Below are 17,121 nucleotides of genomic sequence, written 5' to 3' on the forward strand. Positions count from 1 at the left end.
TTGAAAGTGTACATGGGTTGTAACGAGAGCTGGAGTGGTGGTGTTGATCGGGCAGGGGTGGAGATTGGAGCGTGAGGAAGGAGGAGGAGGAGGAGGAGGAGGAAGAGGAGGAGGAGGAGGATGAGGAGGAGGAGGAAGAGGAGGAGGGGTGAACGAAGTGATCGGAAACGGGCCCTCTGAGGTGGACAATCAAGGGAGGGTCGTTCCAATGAGCCAAGGCATTAACTAGACCATTAGGTAATTAAACTTCTAACGACCTCGATTCCCTTCCTATTGCCTCCTGCCTACGTGTTAGTCTTGCCCCCTCCTCCTGTTCCGCTCCCTCCCCCCCTCCCTCTCTCTCTCTCTCTCTCTCTCTCTCTCTCTCTCTCTCTCATTTTATTTCCGCCACTCATTTTTTCCTCTTCCTTCTTTTCTCTTCTTAACTTGAATTTTCTCCTTTCATTAATCTGAACTTAAATCCTTCTCCTACCTCCCCGTCCCTCCTCCTCCTGTGTGTGTGTGTGTGTGTGTGTGTGTAAGGATCTTTAACTAAATGTGGTAGTCTTTGCATTTAGTTCGCTTTTATTTATTTATTTTTTTTTAATTATCGTTGCCATTCTTGTGATCAAAGAAAGTTTCTATGCACTAAATGTATCGGTGTGTTTGCATTAATTAATCTACACATTATTATTGTTATTATCCACATGCTTCATAATCCTCCTTCTCTTTGTCTTCTCTTTGCTAGTTTTAATTATAACTTTTTAATGAAATCTCTCTCTCTCTCTCTCTCTCTCTCTCTCTCTCTCTCTCTCTCTCTCTCTCTCTCTCTCTCTCTCTCTCTCTCTCTCTCTCGAATACACCAATGCACGTTAGATTTAAGTCAATCTCACAGTCTCTTTAACTACACATAATACTCTCTCTAATAATAAGCAACCTCAAGGGATGGGAGTCTTTGTGTCTTGTTGAGTAGGTCATCAATGGCTTGTTGTTATAAAGTGCTGGAACGTCGCTTTATTGGTAATGGAAGAGGGTTTGAGTGACTTGTTGATTGACTGATTGATGAGATGTGTGGTTGATTTTCGATGTCATTAGAAAAAAAAAAGTGTATCAGTGACTTGTTTTCTTGTTTTTAGGGTTTTGTTTTCATCTCTCAGTAAACATATTTATCTGCTGGCCTTCCGATCACTGTGTGTATGTGTGTGTGTTGGTATTGCGTAGTAGTAGTAGTAGTAGTAGATATGTGTGTTCGCGTGTGTTGTGTGTGCTATGTGTGCTGAAAATACGTGTTTTAATGTTATTCAGTTCATTTTCCAACGCCAAAGTTATTATTAAAAGTTAATTCCATATTTGTAATTGATTCTTACATGGAGGTGATTATGAATATTCAATTTGTGCGTGTTGTGCAAATCCTGGTCGGCGTCCACATGCACAGAATGGCTCGGTTTGCTAACAAGATGACTATTGTATTTTGCAATAGTGTGTGTGTGGCAATTTGGTTAAGTGTCATTTGTTTATTTATTTATTTGTATATTCATTTATTTGTTTATTTATTTACTACTTGTTTGTTTGTTTATTTTTCGTGTGTCGCGCAAACCTCGCTGTGCTCTGAGAGGAAGCTCCGCTCTCCTCACCATTAGTACATTGAAGGAAGTGCAGGAAATATATCCAGGCACTCCTCAAGAGTGAAGCAGTGGTGGCATGAAGCTGGCGGAGGCGTCCACCAGCCAGCGTGACTGTGAATGCATCCTGCCGTCCGAGCCTGTGTTGTCCTCGTGTCTGAGCGGTGAGTCTCTATGTGCAGTGACGGGCAGATCAGGCGGCAGGAAATCACTGGCCAATGTGTAGGAACCTAACGCACTTACCACGTTATTTTAATTAAGTTTAGACTAGAAATGTCCATATTCACTCCCAGGTCTCGGTGTTGCCATGATGTGTTTCGTAATTTATTATTTATTACATACTTTTATTCAAACTTTCAATATGTATACAGTGGAAGGCAGTGGAAGAGAGTGGTGTATGTTACTCGACTATGAGAATGACTGTACCTACGAGCCAGCGAGTCTGTTATCTGATTCAGGGTTTATCCCCGAGATTTTCATGCTGTGTGTTGAGAAAGGAAGGCGTAATGGACGAGTAGCTCCATCACATAGCGCTCAGTGATCTCCACTTCCTCAGTACGTTTGTGTGTAAAATTGATGGACGAGAATTGAGTTGAATACTGAATGGCTGCCACTCTGCTGCTGTTCAAGATATTGTTGTATGTGTGTGTATTAAGAAAAAAGATTACAGCTGAAGCTTTGCCTATGGTTGACGTAATGCTTCCCTGTAGTTTTTCCTTCTCACCTCTGACGCTTGCCAAATTGTTCAGGATCACACAACACGCTTTGTAATATAATTTAATGTTTTCCGTATCATGTGAAAATCATGAGAAAACGTTATTCTTGTATTTTTTTCTAGGTATCACAAAAGTTAATGAAATATATTCCACCTTCATCTTATACTATGTTTGTGTATGTATGTGTGTGTGTGTCTGTAGTAAGTATATATATATATATATATATATATATATATATATATATATATATATATATATATATATATATATATATATATATATATATCGAATTCTTTTGTGTATGAGGGTTTAAGACATAGGTATTGACGATGCTTAGAGTCTGGGAGGCTGAGACGGTATGGAATCCAGATTACTGATATGTGTGTGCTACTTTTCTCAGTCAGAACCCTCGCTCACAACACGCGATGATGTTCCTGAAGAGAGAGAGAGAGAGAGAGAGAGAGAGAGAGAGAGAGAGAGAGAGAGAGAGAGAGAGAGAGAGAGAGAGGTATTACAATTCTTTCCCGTCTTGACTTTTTTCCTTTCTTTTCCTTTTGAAAACTTTTTCTCCTTCCTTTTTTTTTTTTTTTGCTTTGTATTTCTTTGCTTCCGTCATTTCTCCCTTCCTTTATCTTTATTCACTTAATTTTTCTCCTTTGCTAGCAAATACACTGTTGGCATATCAGAGGACCTGCCTGAATGAAGAAAAACCTTAACACAATGGAACAGAGTGCGGGGCGTTAATTAACCTCTTGACTTGACCGCGACTTTACCTAGATGAATTTCCTTTTTTTTCTGTTTTAGTTTATCCTGTTTAACTTTTCTAGTGTTTACCGTGAAAAGTAGTCAAGTTCTCTTCTAATGTGCTCATATGATTGAAACTCCATCAAGGCACAGCATATAATTGACTGATTTTTTAACGATTGATAAGCTTAAGGATCATGGTAATATCGTGTCATGTGTGAAAACGAATACTTGACGAGAAAGGCGTGGCGGTGTGTGGGCGCCTTCACAATAACATGAACGTTAAATATTTCCGCTGGTTTAGCTGTAATGGCAGCGGCGGCGGCGGCGGTGGCTGCGGCCTTGTTGTCGGAGGTTGCAGCGTCAGGAATGAACAGCCTTTCAGCTGTGCCTTCCCCCCATCCTCGCGTCCCCCCAAAATGTTGAATAATAAAGTAAATTGTCCATAGATATGATTGGAGTGCATATCCCCTCACCTCCCTCTATACCCCTCCCTTCCTTCCTACCCCTCCCCCCACCACCTCCATCCTAGGGCGGAATACTGTCCTCGACCAGCCTCCCTCCCGTCCCCAGCATGAACCCCCTATAGCCCTTCCCCTCTCCCGCTTCTTGCCCCCGCTCCCATCCCATCCCTCCCCTGCCTCACCCAGCAGCGCCGAGCCTCGCTGCCTGATGCTATTTTTGCATCAAATTAATTGCCTTGTACTTTCACATACAGGAATCACCTGCGACACGTATAAAAATTAATGAAGGGTGCAGTGCGTTGTGGAGGTGTGGAGGTGTGGTGCGCGCGTGTGTGTGGCGGGGGAATATTACTAATGGTGGCGCCTCGCCCCGACCTCTTTAATTAGAACCAGGCGGGGTAATGGACGTGATCGAAGCTGGATTAACGAGGTTCCCCACTTAATTAGATTTGATATCGGTAATCAATTAGCTGATTTGTTCAGATTCGCTAAATTAGTTTACGCTCTTTCCTGATTGGCCTGTAAACCAACCGCATTTGTGGCACGCTTTCATTGTCTGCAATATACCCGATATATATATATATATATATATATATATATATATATATATATATATATATATATATATATATATATATATATATATATATATATATATATATATATATAAGTACACAGATAATATTGTTCTACTACTACTATTACTACTACCACTACTACTACTACTACTACTACTACTACTACTACTGCTACTGCTACTAACTACTACTACTAACTACTACTACTACTAACTGCTACTACTACTACTACTACTACTACTACTACTACTACTACTACTACTACTACTACTACTACTACATCAACAACTACTACCACTACTACTACTACTATTACTAAAACAACAACAACAACAACAACAACAACTACTACTACTACTACTACTACTACTACTACTACTACTACTGTTATAGTTACTATCATCATCATCATCATTGTCACCATCACCTTCATGACTCGCATTTTCATTATTGTCACAATTACCACCTTGTGCAACGGCCCGAGGGTCAATGATAATCCACTGCCCCGCCCCGTTCAGCCCCGCCCCGCTCAGCCCTGTTCTGTCTCGCCCAGTCCCGTCCCGCCCCGCCCCGCCCCGTTCCCGCCCCGCCCCGCCCCGCCTTGCCTCGCCTAGCTCTGTCCGCGCCACGCAGCGCCTCGCCTCACCATTCATCTCCTCCCGCGCCTCGACGCTCACCGCCCTCAGCATGCACTCATCCCTCGCCACGCTGAGAACACCACCCGAGTCACTGATAGCATGAGTTTCGAAGATATTCAGACAGTGTAGTTAAATCAGTAATTATCCAGTCATCTGAACAATGTATTACCCTTGGAACGAAGACACTAATTGTGCCTACCACTCTTCTTCCCAGTCACTTATCATATCCCATTAAAATTCTTGCACTTGTCTGCCAGCTCTTCATAGTCACTTCATATTTCCTTGTTGTCTTCTCATTCACTCATTATGCCCTCGAATGTCGAACGCAACTCAACTTTGTCATCAATTAGATCCCTTAACAAAAAAAAAAATGTCCTTCACCCGATGAAAATCACTCACATCACCACCACTTCCTTCGTACCACTTCCTTTCTCGTAAGCAAAGCCACTCAGTCCAACCCAGTCCCATCAGGTCCCACCCAGACCCACCCAGTCCCACACAGTCCCGCCAGTCAGTCAGTAGGCGGCAAGCGAGTCAATCCGCGGAGTTTGCGAGCTAAGTAAACACAAGAGGGGGAGATTGCCACCCGCCAGTTCTCTTAATTAATTGTTAATAGCGCAGGAATCTGATAGTGTCCGTGACCAATTGGGTTAGCGTGGGCGGCGCGGCCAAGTTATCGACCCCCGCCGTCGGAATTCTGATGTAGCTGTTGTGTGCCTCTCTTGTCTCGGGTCTTGTCCGGAGGGTGGAAGGGATGGAAGGGATGGAGGAGACGAGACACCAAGAGAAGAAGTAAGAGGTGGATGCTTTGTTCCTCTTTTCTCTTCTTGTTTCTGTGCTCTTACCTTCTTTGTTCTTGAAGAGGATGTGAAGGAAAGGAAGAAGACTTTTTAATATATTGTTTTCATCTTTTATCTTCTTTTCTGTTCGTAGCGATGTTTTCTTTCGCTTTTCAATTCTCGTTTTCTGTTTCTTTCTCTTCGTTGTTCTTCAAGGCGATGTGAAAAAAGGAAGAGGATTTTAATATCTTCTAGCTTATTTTCTCTTCTTAGTTCTTCGTAACGTTTGGATATAAAATAAATGAGAGAGGAATGTTTTCTTTTCTTTTCTCCTCTCGTTTCTATTTTTATTTTCTTCTTTCATTATTCCTCAAGGAGACAGATAAAAGAAGGAGTTTTATTTTTTTATCTTCTATTCTCTTTTCTCTGCGCTTCGTAAGAGTAGGGTGCAAAGAAAGTGAGAAAGTAATGTTTTCTTCTTTCCCCATCTCTTTTCTATCCTCTTCTCTTCATTACTCTTCAAAAGGGATACGAAGAAAGAAGAAATTGTTATTTTCATCTTTATCTTTTCTCTTCTATATTCTTGAAAAGGATAAGATGAAAAAAAGAGAAATGTGGGAATTTTTCTTCTTTTTCTCTCTTTTCTCTTTTCTTTTTTTTAGATGGGACACGAAGTAGAATAGTGTTTTGTCTTCTGCCACGTTTTCTTAACCTTCTTTTCCTCGTTTTTCTTCGCCTTTCCTCGCTTTTCCTTCTTCGAAACTGCGGACCAGGCTTTTGCTGTTATATATATTTTTTTCGATCTTTTTCGCATTCTTTCTCCTCTCCTCTCCTCTCCTCTCTTCTTCTGTTCTGTTTTGTTCTGTTCCCTCCTCTCCTCTCCTCTCCTCTCTCTCTTTTCTTTTCGCTTCCTTTCTCTCCTTTCCTCTCCTCTCCTCTCCTCTCTTCTTTGTTCTGTTCTGTTCTGTCCCCTCCTCTCCTCTCCTCTCCTCTTCTCTCCTCTTTCTCTTTTCTTTTCGCTCCTTTTCTCTCCTCTCCTCTCCTCTCCTCTTTCATCTCTTTCATCTCTTTTCTCTCCTCTCCTCTTTCCTCTCCTCTCCTTTCCTCTCCTCTCCTCTCCTCTCTCCCCTCCTCTCCTCTCTCCTCTCCTCTCCTGTCTCCCCTCCTCTCTCTCTCTCTCTCTCTCTCTCTCTCTCTCTCTCTCTCTCTCTCTCTCTCTCTCTCTCTCTCTCTCTCTCTCTCTCTCTCTCTCTCTCTCTCTCTCTCTCTCTCTCTCATCGAGTTGTTTTGCCCCCTGACTTCTCCTGTGATGCAAATGGAACGCCTCACTTGTAATATATTTTTTTCTTTCCTTTTTTTCCCTCTTCATTCGTCTTAACGCCCTTTCTTACGCCTTGGCTTTTTAGGGAGTGATTTTTTTCTTCTTCTTTTTTTTTTTTTTACCCTTTTTTTTTACGTCTTTGATTTCGACTTGACGCCCAGCTGCACGCAGACGCGATGATGCATTGGTACTGGGAAGAGAAGCAGCTCATGCGTGTGTATTTGTGCTTCTTTCGTTACATGTTCATCTGTACTGAGAATTTCTTGTTGTTTGTTTTTGCGGTAAAGAGACGAAACATACGAAACATGGGAGGAAAAAAAGCTTATTCTTCTGGCTCAAAAAAAAAAATAATAATAATAATAATGATAATAATGATAATGATAAATAAATATAAAAGAAATCTGATCAAAATTTTTCGGTAGTTTAGTTCTGGGTGAAGAAGAAAAGTGGCTGTGTTACCAGTGAAGTACTCCCACGAAACTCATGCATCATCTGTACTTGTTTGAGTTGAGGAGGAGTACAGTAAAGAATGAAGGTAATGGACACACAACATCTCGTCTCGGGCGGAGGTTGAGCTTGATGCGTGTTTCTGTGAATGTGAAATGACAGATTTACCAATACTCCACCAGTTCTAAGAAGAAAATTACTTTTTTTTTTCTTTCAGTGGTGAGGATCGAGTCAGTAGTCTTTAATTTATGAGAGTTGAGAGACTTTCCAGTACGTCAACACTTCTACAGTGCTCTATATAATCATTCAGCCTCGCCCCATGCGGACTGATTGTCGAACATTGTATACGTGAAAGATAACTCAGCTTCTTTTTACAGACGAGAGCCGAATCTAGTCGTTCATTTATGGGAGATGAGAACCTTGCCACCACGCCGACACTTCCACGTGTATTGAACTGAGCTGTTGAATTATCTTATGGGAGAGAGAAAAAAGAAAGAGTGACAGTGATGAAAACGTTTCATAGACTTGGCGTGCCGCGCTGGGAATTCCTCTGTTGGAGATAATAGAGGAGGTGGAGAAGGAGGAGGAGGAGGAGGAGGAGGAGGAGAAGGAGGAGGAGGAGGTATAGTCATTGATATAGTAAAATAAGGCTTAAAGAGGATGAATAAAGAAATATAATGAAAAAAAAAAGGGGAGAGGAAGAGGCACCTGTTAAATTAAGATTATTGGTCATTTTAAGAATTTTAGTGGTAGTAGTAGTAGTAGTAGTAGTAGTAGTAGTAGTAGTAGTAGTAGTAGTAGGAGTAGTAGTAGTAGTAGTAACGGTTACAGTATTGACGGAATGTCGAAAATAATGAATTGCTACTAAAAGAAAAAAACGCAGAAGAACATCACGTGTGTATACAAATGAGGAAAATAAGAAGGGGAAGAAGAGTATAGGAAAGTACAGAGAATGAAAACCACACCCAAGATTATTATAAAAATGAAGAGGAAAAAAACGAGGAGAATGAGATGAAAATATAGAAACAAGGGTAAAAACTGTACTCTTCAAGAGAGAGAGAGAGAGAGAGAGAGAGAGAGAGAGAGAGAGAGAGAGAGAGAGAGAGAGAGAGAGAGAGTACAAGGAGGGAGGAGAGAGGGACAGAGTGAGGGAGGGACACGGGGGAGGGAGAGATCAATAAGGGAGTATTATGAGTGGGAGGCAGATTACTCCCATCGCTAACACAATTATCTTGGCTCCTCCCAAACACCCTGCCACATATTTCCTTCCCGCCCCGATCCCTAAGAGAGGTAGCAGCGGAGAGAGAGCGGCGGAGGGGCCAGGAGGAGGAGGAGGGAGAGGGGGAGGAGGGATGGGGAAGGAGGAGAAATGAGAATGAGAGGAATAATAGAGGAAGAAATATTTAGGAAAATGCAAAAGTGATGTGCTGAGCCAGAGAGAGAGAGAGAGAGAGAGAGAGGGGGGGATACACACACACACACACACACACACACACACACACACACACACTTTTCCCGACATGACTCATTCGTCTTCGTTCCTCGTCGTGAGTTTCAAGTTTTCCTGTCTGCTCTTGTGTGTGTGTGTGTGTGTGTGTGTGTGTGTGTGTGTGTGTCTCTCTCTCTCTCTCTCTCTCTCTCTCTCTCTCTCTCTCTCTCTCTCTCTCTCTCTCTCTCTCTCTCTGTGTGTGTGTGTGTGTGTGTGTGTGTGTGTGTGTGTGTGTGTGTGTGTGTGTGTGTGTGTGTGTGTGTGTGTGTGTGTGTGTGTGTGTGTGTTCTGGGGTATCGGCAAACGCGTTGCTCCTCGCCATTAGCCTTGCCGTTACGTCAAGGTGAATGGACGCCAGGAGACAGTCGCAGCATCGTCCCGGCGTCACCTCGCGGCACAACGTTCATCGCGGCACAAGTGGGAGGCAGAGGGGACGCACCACCGCTCACTATTCGGCCAGCTTGGGCTCACATTGCCATGACCCCTGAAGTGTGTTTGTTGGCCTGGGAAGGGGGCGCTGTTTACATATGGAGAAAAGGATTTTTTTTTTTTTTTTTTGAGTGGTACTGGAAAAGGGCAAGAAAACTGAGGGAGAAAGGGTTATTGAAGATGGCTGTTAGACGGACAGTCCGAAAGTAAGTCGAGAATTACGTTGTGAGAATAGTGAAGCAGTTTGTTCTTAGTCGTAGTTATAATTTCCTGATATCCACTAAACGAGGAAACTTTGATGTCATTTATAATTTCTGGTCAAAAGATATGCATCGAACGAACGGGTATAGTACAACATCTACTTCTATCCTATACAAATAATAAAGCGACTGCCTGACTACAAAAGGCGCCGCTGTAATGGGGTCATACGGCACCGCCACAACACTACAAAAAACTGTCTGTGGCTGGTGATGTATTAGTCTGTGATGTAAAATTAACGCAGCGTAAAATATGATGATAGAAATATACAGGTGGGTGTAGGCAGTAGACGACTATGGTTTTGGCTGGTAGCATGCTGTGAGGAGCTGGTGGCGGTGGATAATGGGTGGCTGCCGCGGCGGTTGTTGGCTGTCGTTTTGTTGTGGTCGGCAGCTGTGCGTCTCCATCAGTGTCCTGGCGACGCGGCGGAAGGAGGCTGGAATGTTCGTCAGCTCCATCAAGGGAAATAAAAGAACTTGAGTCTCATTAGTGACGTGTTCTTATTGAGTCGTCTGGCTTTGACCTGGCGTCCTAGTTTTGCTCTTGTGAAATTTGGAGTTTTCGTACAAAGACTTTTCTGTTTGCATTTGAAAATTTGTGACATGCTCTCTCTCTCTCTCTCTCTCTCTCTCTCTCTCTCTCTCTCTCTCTCTCTCTCTCTCTCTCTCTCTCTCTCTCTCTCTCTCTCTCTCTCTCTCGGCCACGCATGCAATTCTCCGTCCATTTACAGTATACTCTAATCCCTTCTTAAAATCTTTCCCCACTCGTCCCCTGCCGCTCGAGTGCTTTGCTGCGGGCGCCACTGAACCAAGAGTAAGGTGTCGGTGGGCGGTGACGTGTTTCGGGGCCCAAATAACTTATTCCAACTCGATTGAGGAGATGGACTGAGCAGCGGCAGGTGCGCGGAATATCTGAAAGCCTCCGTGCACGCCGCGCCTGGTCAGGTGGCCACTGCCGACAAAGGCTTTCTGGGTTTGTCTTGGACGAGTTAACTTTCGGTTTTCTTCCCACTTTAATGGAATCCTATTTGAATTGAATTTTAATGGTTCTCTCTCTCTCTCTCTCTCTCTCTCTCTCTCTCTCTCTCTCTCTCTCTCTCTCTCTCTCTCTCTCTCTCTCTCTCTCTCTCTCTCTCTCTCTCTCTCTCTCTCTCTCTCTCTCTCTCTCTCTGTGTGTGTGTGTGTGTGTGTGTGTGTGTGTGTGTGTGTGTGTGTGTGTGTGTGTGTGTGTATGCTTCGCTTGCGTTCTTTATGGTTATATTTCACGTAATAATGAATAAGTATAACTAAATCCTCGTAAGGAAACAAACCAAGTGAGCATTCATGCACACACACACACACACACACACACACACACACACACACACACACACACACACACACACACACACACACACACATTAGCACTATTTTTATCGTTTTCGTCATTTCTACAGTCATCACAATCACATAATGGACACTCCCTAGGTCTGGTGCAATAAATTATAAAAAAAAAAAAAAGCTAAAAATCATAACCTAAGAAATTTTGGGAAGGTGCAAGTAGCCATCAGGCCTACATTTGGCAGTTCATTCGTAAAACATGCCTGCTTATATCCACCTGTCATCTAAATCCACAGATTTATCTTATCTTTTAAGGCTCCCTGTTTTATCAGCTCTAAGAAATTGACTCGGCTCTAACAAATTGACTCAGACACATTTTATCTTTCAGTGACTATAGACAAAACTTGTGTGCTTGACTGGGATACACAGTGGTCTAAAACAGTGCTGTCATATTCTACAGGGTTTCATGTTATCCATTGAGAACCCATTGAAATAAAAAAAAAAAAAAAGGCTTACTGAGATTGAAAAAAAAATCTACTGAGATTAAAAAAAAGTTTTACTGAAATTAAAAAAAAAAAAAAGGACCACTAAGATAAGAAAAACCGATTTGGGTAAAAAAAGAGGCCCTTTGAATATATATATATATATATAATATATATATATATATATATATATATATATATATATATATATATATATATATATATATATATATATATATATATATATATATATATAAAGCCACATGTTCCACTAAAGTGAACATTTCTTGAAGCACTGTACTTGTTGTCATGTGTTACATCAAGCTCGAACTGTTAAGTCCTGGCTGTGCTTCATTGACCGCCTGCTTCCCTCGCGCCAGGCCTGAGCGTAAAGCAAGAGGAGGAGACGCCTTCCGCTGCGCCGCCACCTACGTCCGTGCCCAACCCAAGCCCCGCCAAGATCTCCACGCCCACGCAGAGCAAGAGGGAACACGAGGGCAAGGAAGAAACATCACATCAAAAGGTAAGGAAGGAATAAGTTTCTACCCAGCATTATTGTAAATGAATCCTTTCACAATAATATCCATCACGCAGTAGTCTTTATGTAACTGAGTTAAGTGAAGCGAGAGGCACTGTTTGCATTGTTTTGCTGTCTTTCTGGCTGTCCCTTGGTCATTCCGCACAGGACAACAGGAAGCGAATATTTCCCCTTCAGTTCCAAGTTCCTGTCGTCTCCTGGAAAGTAGTAATAATAATAATGGCAGAAAGTAGAGACGATAATAACAGTAATAATAATAATAATAATAATAATAATATAATGACAATAATAATAATAATAATGATAATAATAGTAGTAATAATAATATAATAATGCTAATGATAATAATAATAATAATAATAATAATAATAATAATAATAATAATAATAATAATAATAATAATAATAATGAATACAATAACCATGCCAGGAACACGAGATTCCGGAGCGAAAATAATAGGCCAAGTGTTATTCTGAAGCGCGAATATTCTGAGACATCAAGCGGTTTTCTCTCTCTCTCTCTCTCTCTCTCTCTCTCTCTCTCTCTCTCTCTCTCTCTCTCTCTCTCTCTCTCTCTCTCTCTCTCTCTCTCTCTCTCTCTCTCGCGATTCACTTTGTTCCCCCCGGACGGTCAAAAGGCTGCAGGTCACACACAAAATGAGCTGCCCCGTCTTTATTTCCGCAGCTTCATAAGATAATGAGTTTCACGGAATATTACTAACAGTATTTTAATTTGATATCATTATGTAGTTAAGCGTTTCCCTCGCCCACGGCCCTGGCTCGGAATTCATATACATAATATAATTATTATTTCTTGGCTTCACTTTACTTCCTTTGTGTGATGGCGGTGTGGCGGCCGCGAGTACGTCCTTTTTTACGTTTTTTTTTTATTTACTTTTTTTATTTAGGTATTATGCTTTCTACCTAAGGACACAAAAAATTAGGAAAAAAAAACGTTGTCCAAAAAGATTATTATAGGTTTGCTAATCGTTGCCCAGTTTAGTTTTAGAAGTGTCGTGATACCCCTCTTTTGAAACACCTCAAGTCGTAGGAAGAAGGAAAAGCAAAAATACGTAGTAAGTCCCAGTAATGTCTTAGAAAGGAGGGAAAAAGGAAAAACAGAAATAGGGAGAGAGTTCCATTTATGTCTTAGGAAGGAGAACAAACAGAAACAGGTAGGGAGTTCCAGAGTCGTGTCTTAAAACGGGGAAAAACAAACAAGTAAAGAATTCCGGAGTAACTTCGTAGGTGGGGAGTTCCAGTCATGTCACAGAAAGCAGAAAAAAAAATTGATATATGTAGAGTTAATTAGTCTATTGCGTAGTTCTAACAAGGTGTGTCTGGGCAGGTGAAGCAGCGGCGCTCCCGGACGAACTTCACACTGGAACAACTGAACGAGCTTGAGAGGCTGTTTGATGAGACGCACTACCCGGACGCCTTCATGAGGGAGGAACTCTCGCAGCGCCTCGGCCTGTCCGAAGCTCGAGTTCAGGTGAGCTGTCTGTTTGCATGGGCCACTGAATGAGGCGTCTGACGTGAGGGAATGTTATTGGTAGGCTCTAGAAAGGTAGTTTGTGGTGCTTTTATTAAGTAACTTAAGGCTGGCACGTGTTTGTGAGGGAATTTTTTGTGTTGACTCTAGTATTGTAGTTTATATCTGGTGCGTTTGTGAGGGTGTTTGTGTTGCTTTTATTAGGTAACTTATGATTGATACGTGTTTGTGACGGAACCTTTGTGGTGTTATTAGGTAACTTAAGGTTGGGACGTGTGGGAGGGATGTTAGTAGTGTTATGGTGAGGTAACATAAGGAGTGATTGAGTGGGAGGGAAGTTAGTAAGTCTTATGATAAAATAACTTACTGTTGTCCCTTGTGTGTGTGTGTGTGTGTGTGTGTGTGTGTGTGTGTGTGTGTGTTAGTACTACTCGTAAGATAAGGTTAGTCTATATGTAGAAGCAATAGCATTAGGGGCGTATTATTTTATTCACCATCACCTGCTATTTATTTGCGATGTTACAGTCACGTCCCTTTGTGATATTTACGTACACGGTACACACCACGAAGACTGTTTACCCCTTCGGGACTCCTTGGGACACGCTCAAAAGTGCGGGCCAGGAAGGAGGGGTAGGAGGCGGGGGAGGGCCTGGACAGGAGCGGTGGCAGAGCTGCGGGGCAAAAATCTGGGGTGGCGCCTCATCATGATGCGGGTGAGGGCGGCGGCGTATGATCCAGACCTGAGCTACGGGTAATTTATTCCCACCATTTGCCTGCCTCGTCCCCGCTGCCTTTATTTACGGCAGTGCCACGACCCAAGCCCGCACGTTCCTCCTGCTTTTCCTCCTCCTCCTCTCTGGCCAGTCACTCTTCACACGGCGTGCCAGATGCAACCTAACAGCGCCACGACACAAGGCTGGTCTGCCGCTGCCTCCCATACGTCCCAAGCCTCTAGGAAACTCGAATAAATGGATCCTTAGACTTTTCAAATAAACTGACTTTCAGGTTCCGTTTAGTAAGGGCGACAGGCGTTCAGTTCGTGTGGTGGCTGTGTAGGACTGCTGTGTGCCCAGCGGGGAGTTGTAGGGCAGCTGGTATGGCGTTGTGCTGTGTGTGGCGAACTCAGCGATGTCATGTTATTGCTTTTAAAAAGTTTGTTGTGCAGAATATTGCGTGTTTGATAATGCTGACCTCTACATAGTGTACTTTTTCAATATGGTTATTCGCTTCCACTAGTCATAAGAAATACTGAGGCAAAGGTTAATATCCACGGGGTTTATCGTATATCACACGAGAATGTAATACGTAGCCAGTTAGTTGTCTCGTTCAGGTCTTTAAGCTGCAGATAATGATGTTTGAACATAAACTCCTTAGTTGACACAAGTCTTACTAATAATGTACATATCTTAGTTGTTTAAGAACATCCTTGCCTTCACACTTGCTCCAGCAAGGAACGCGTCCCCACCACCCTCACCCTCCCCGGTGACGTCACGGCGCCCGTTTTCCCTACCGAAGACAATTTTCTCTCGGTAATGTAATTTGGCAGCCAAAATGGCCGGGAACTGAGGAGGGCAGAGCAGCTCGTTACGGGGCGTCAGGACGGCGGTAAATCCCTACCGTCATGATCCCAGTATTCCCTCCCGGCGCCGCCCAGCCGCCAAGGCAGTACTCCCTCATCCCACACACACACCGCTTCTGCTGCTGATGCTGCTACTGCTGCTGCTGCTGCACCCACAATGGTTCTGTGTGCGTGATGCTTTGCCCAAACACACACTTATACATCGTGCGTTGCCGTGCGTTGTCAGGTGCCGGAAACACGGAAAGGAATGTTCCCAGCACCGAGGCGTGGTGGTGTGCGGGTGTGCGACCCCAGGGGGCGGGCCGCGCGGGGGCCTCGGATAAATGCTCCGCCACATGGTTGCGTACTGGGAACATAATTGCCGGAGATATATGGCCCTTGACATGAGGCCAGGAGATCCCTTAAATTATCCTCGATTTTCCTCGGATAATCCGCTATATTTGTCTTCATGATGGGTTGTCGTCTCCTCGACAGTGGCGGGGCGGCGGCCGCGCTCCCCTCGGCGTTCCGAAGTCTCTGCCGACCAAGCCTTCGTCTGCCGTGAAGACCCTCCCACCGGCGCTCCGCAGCTGTGCTTGGATGTGCCTTCCACATTTATCCAAGATGTTTGCTGGCCGGGTGTATCACGGCGAGGCGGAGACAGCGAGCCTCGTATTCCAAATCTTGTTTGTGTAAGAGGCCCTGGGAGGGCGGCGGACACGGGCCGTCACCCGCCCAGACGGATGGTGCGGGCGAGCCACCGCGGCTGATTTTCGCGTGACACACCAGTTTTCCGGATTATATAAATGATTCGGAACCTGGCCGCGTCTGTACCGTTGTCACTGCCTCTGAAAGCTGCTCGCCATGCTGTGTTTTCCACCGATTGCTTGTACCCTGTTCTCTCTCTCTCTCTCTCTCTCTCTCCTCTCTCTCTCTCTCTCTCTCTCTCTCTCTCTCTCTCTCTCTCTCTCTCTCTCTCTTGCACTTGTTCGGTGAAACTGCTTTCTATACATTCATATTGTAATGAGTGGTGACAGTACTAATGTTCATGATAGTAGTAGTAGTAGGTAGTAATAGTAGTAGTAGTAGTAGTAGTAGTAGCAGCAGCAGCAGCAGCAGCAGCAGCAGCAACAGCAACAGCAGCATCAGCAACAGCAACAGCAACAGTAGCAGCAGCAGCAACAAAAACAGCAGAAGTTAACAGCGTTTTTGAGTGTTTTCTTTTTTTATCTTTTTTTTTTTTTCTGGCGTGGGTCGCGGCGGCGCACCAAGGAACATTAACCTTCTCTTTTCATTAAGTGATCCCAAACTCGCCCTCACCACAACATTCCCGCCTCGTTCCCGCTCGTGTCCCGTTTGTTATGTGATTGATTGCGACCAGCCGGGGACGCTGCCCATCCCTCCCCCTCCTCCTTACCCCATCTCTCTCTCTCTCTCTCTCTCTCTCTCTCTCTCTCTCTCTCTCTCTCTCTCCTCTCTCTCTCTCTCTCTCTGGACGTATTTAGAAAAGAGGAAGAAGGGAAATAGAGAAAAGATACACGGGAAAAAGATGGAAACAAGGAAACAGGAACCAGTATTTGTTGTCTTTGTGTCAGTGTAGTTGACGAGTCTTGTGTCTCCTGGTGCTGGTGGCGTGGCTAACAAGGCTGCCAATGTCCCCTTAGCTGGTGTGAGGGAGGCCCGGACACTCCCTGCCACCCTTGTCAAAACCCGCGAGTCACTGGCGAACTGCGACTAATGGCTGTCCGTTCTCCTCTCTGCTCTGGATATTTATCGAAGCCGCTGACGTTTCTGGCGGCGAGCTGGAAGGGTCCTCGAAAGGTCCTGGAAAGTTCTTAATGGGGTGAAGGAGAAGGAGGAGGAGGAGGAGGAGGGTGAGTGAAATGGGTTCAAGAAAGACTGTAAAGTTGGTGTGTTTTGTGGGTGGTGGTGGAGTTAGTGTAGGGTGTGTGTGTGTGTAGAGGTGGTGGAGGTGGAGAGAAGGTGGCGTGAGCGGTGGAGGAAACAAAGGAGACAGCTGGAAGGAAAATGTGCAGCCAGCTTTAAGAGCCATCCAAGAAATGCCCAATGCATGACCTAGAAATGTAAACACACACACACACACACACACACACACACACACACACACAACATCACATCATATCCTTACCCTATATACGTATGCAGTTCTCGTCCGGGTGATGCTGTAGTCAGTCGGATGAGGTCGGGGTAGGTCGGGTCGTCCTCCGCCCGCCCCTAGCCGCCACTCCTTATCCCTGGTCGGCTATCA

At 44.1% G+C, this 17,121-nt stretch overlaps 1 protein-coding gene across 1 annotated transcript in view; it reads left to right on the top strand.

Moving 5' to 3' along the window:
• The window catches only part of LOC135105489 (protein gooseberry-like), a 69,803-nt gene that overhangs the window by 27,172 nt on the left and 25,510 nt on the right, over window positions 1–17,121 (top strand). Inside the window, exons 2-3 of the mRNA XM_064013621.1 lie at window positions 11,646–11,788; window positions 13,151–13,294. Of these exons, the coding sequence (XP_063869691.1) occupies window positions 11,646–11,788; window positions 13,151–13,294 (287 nt within the window). The remainder of the gene's footprint in view (window positions 1–11,645; window positions 11,789–13,150; window positions 13,295–17,121) is intronic.

This window comes from Scylla paramamosain, chromosome 1 (genome assembly GCF_035594125.1).
Source record: "Scylla paramamosain isolate STU-SP2022 chromosome 1, ASM3559412v1, whole genome shotgun sequence".
NCBI classification, from domain to species: Eukaryota; Metazoa; Arthropoda; class Malacostraca; order Decapoda; family Portunidae; genus Scylla; species Scylla paramamosain.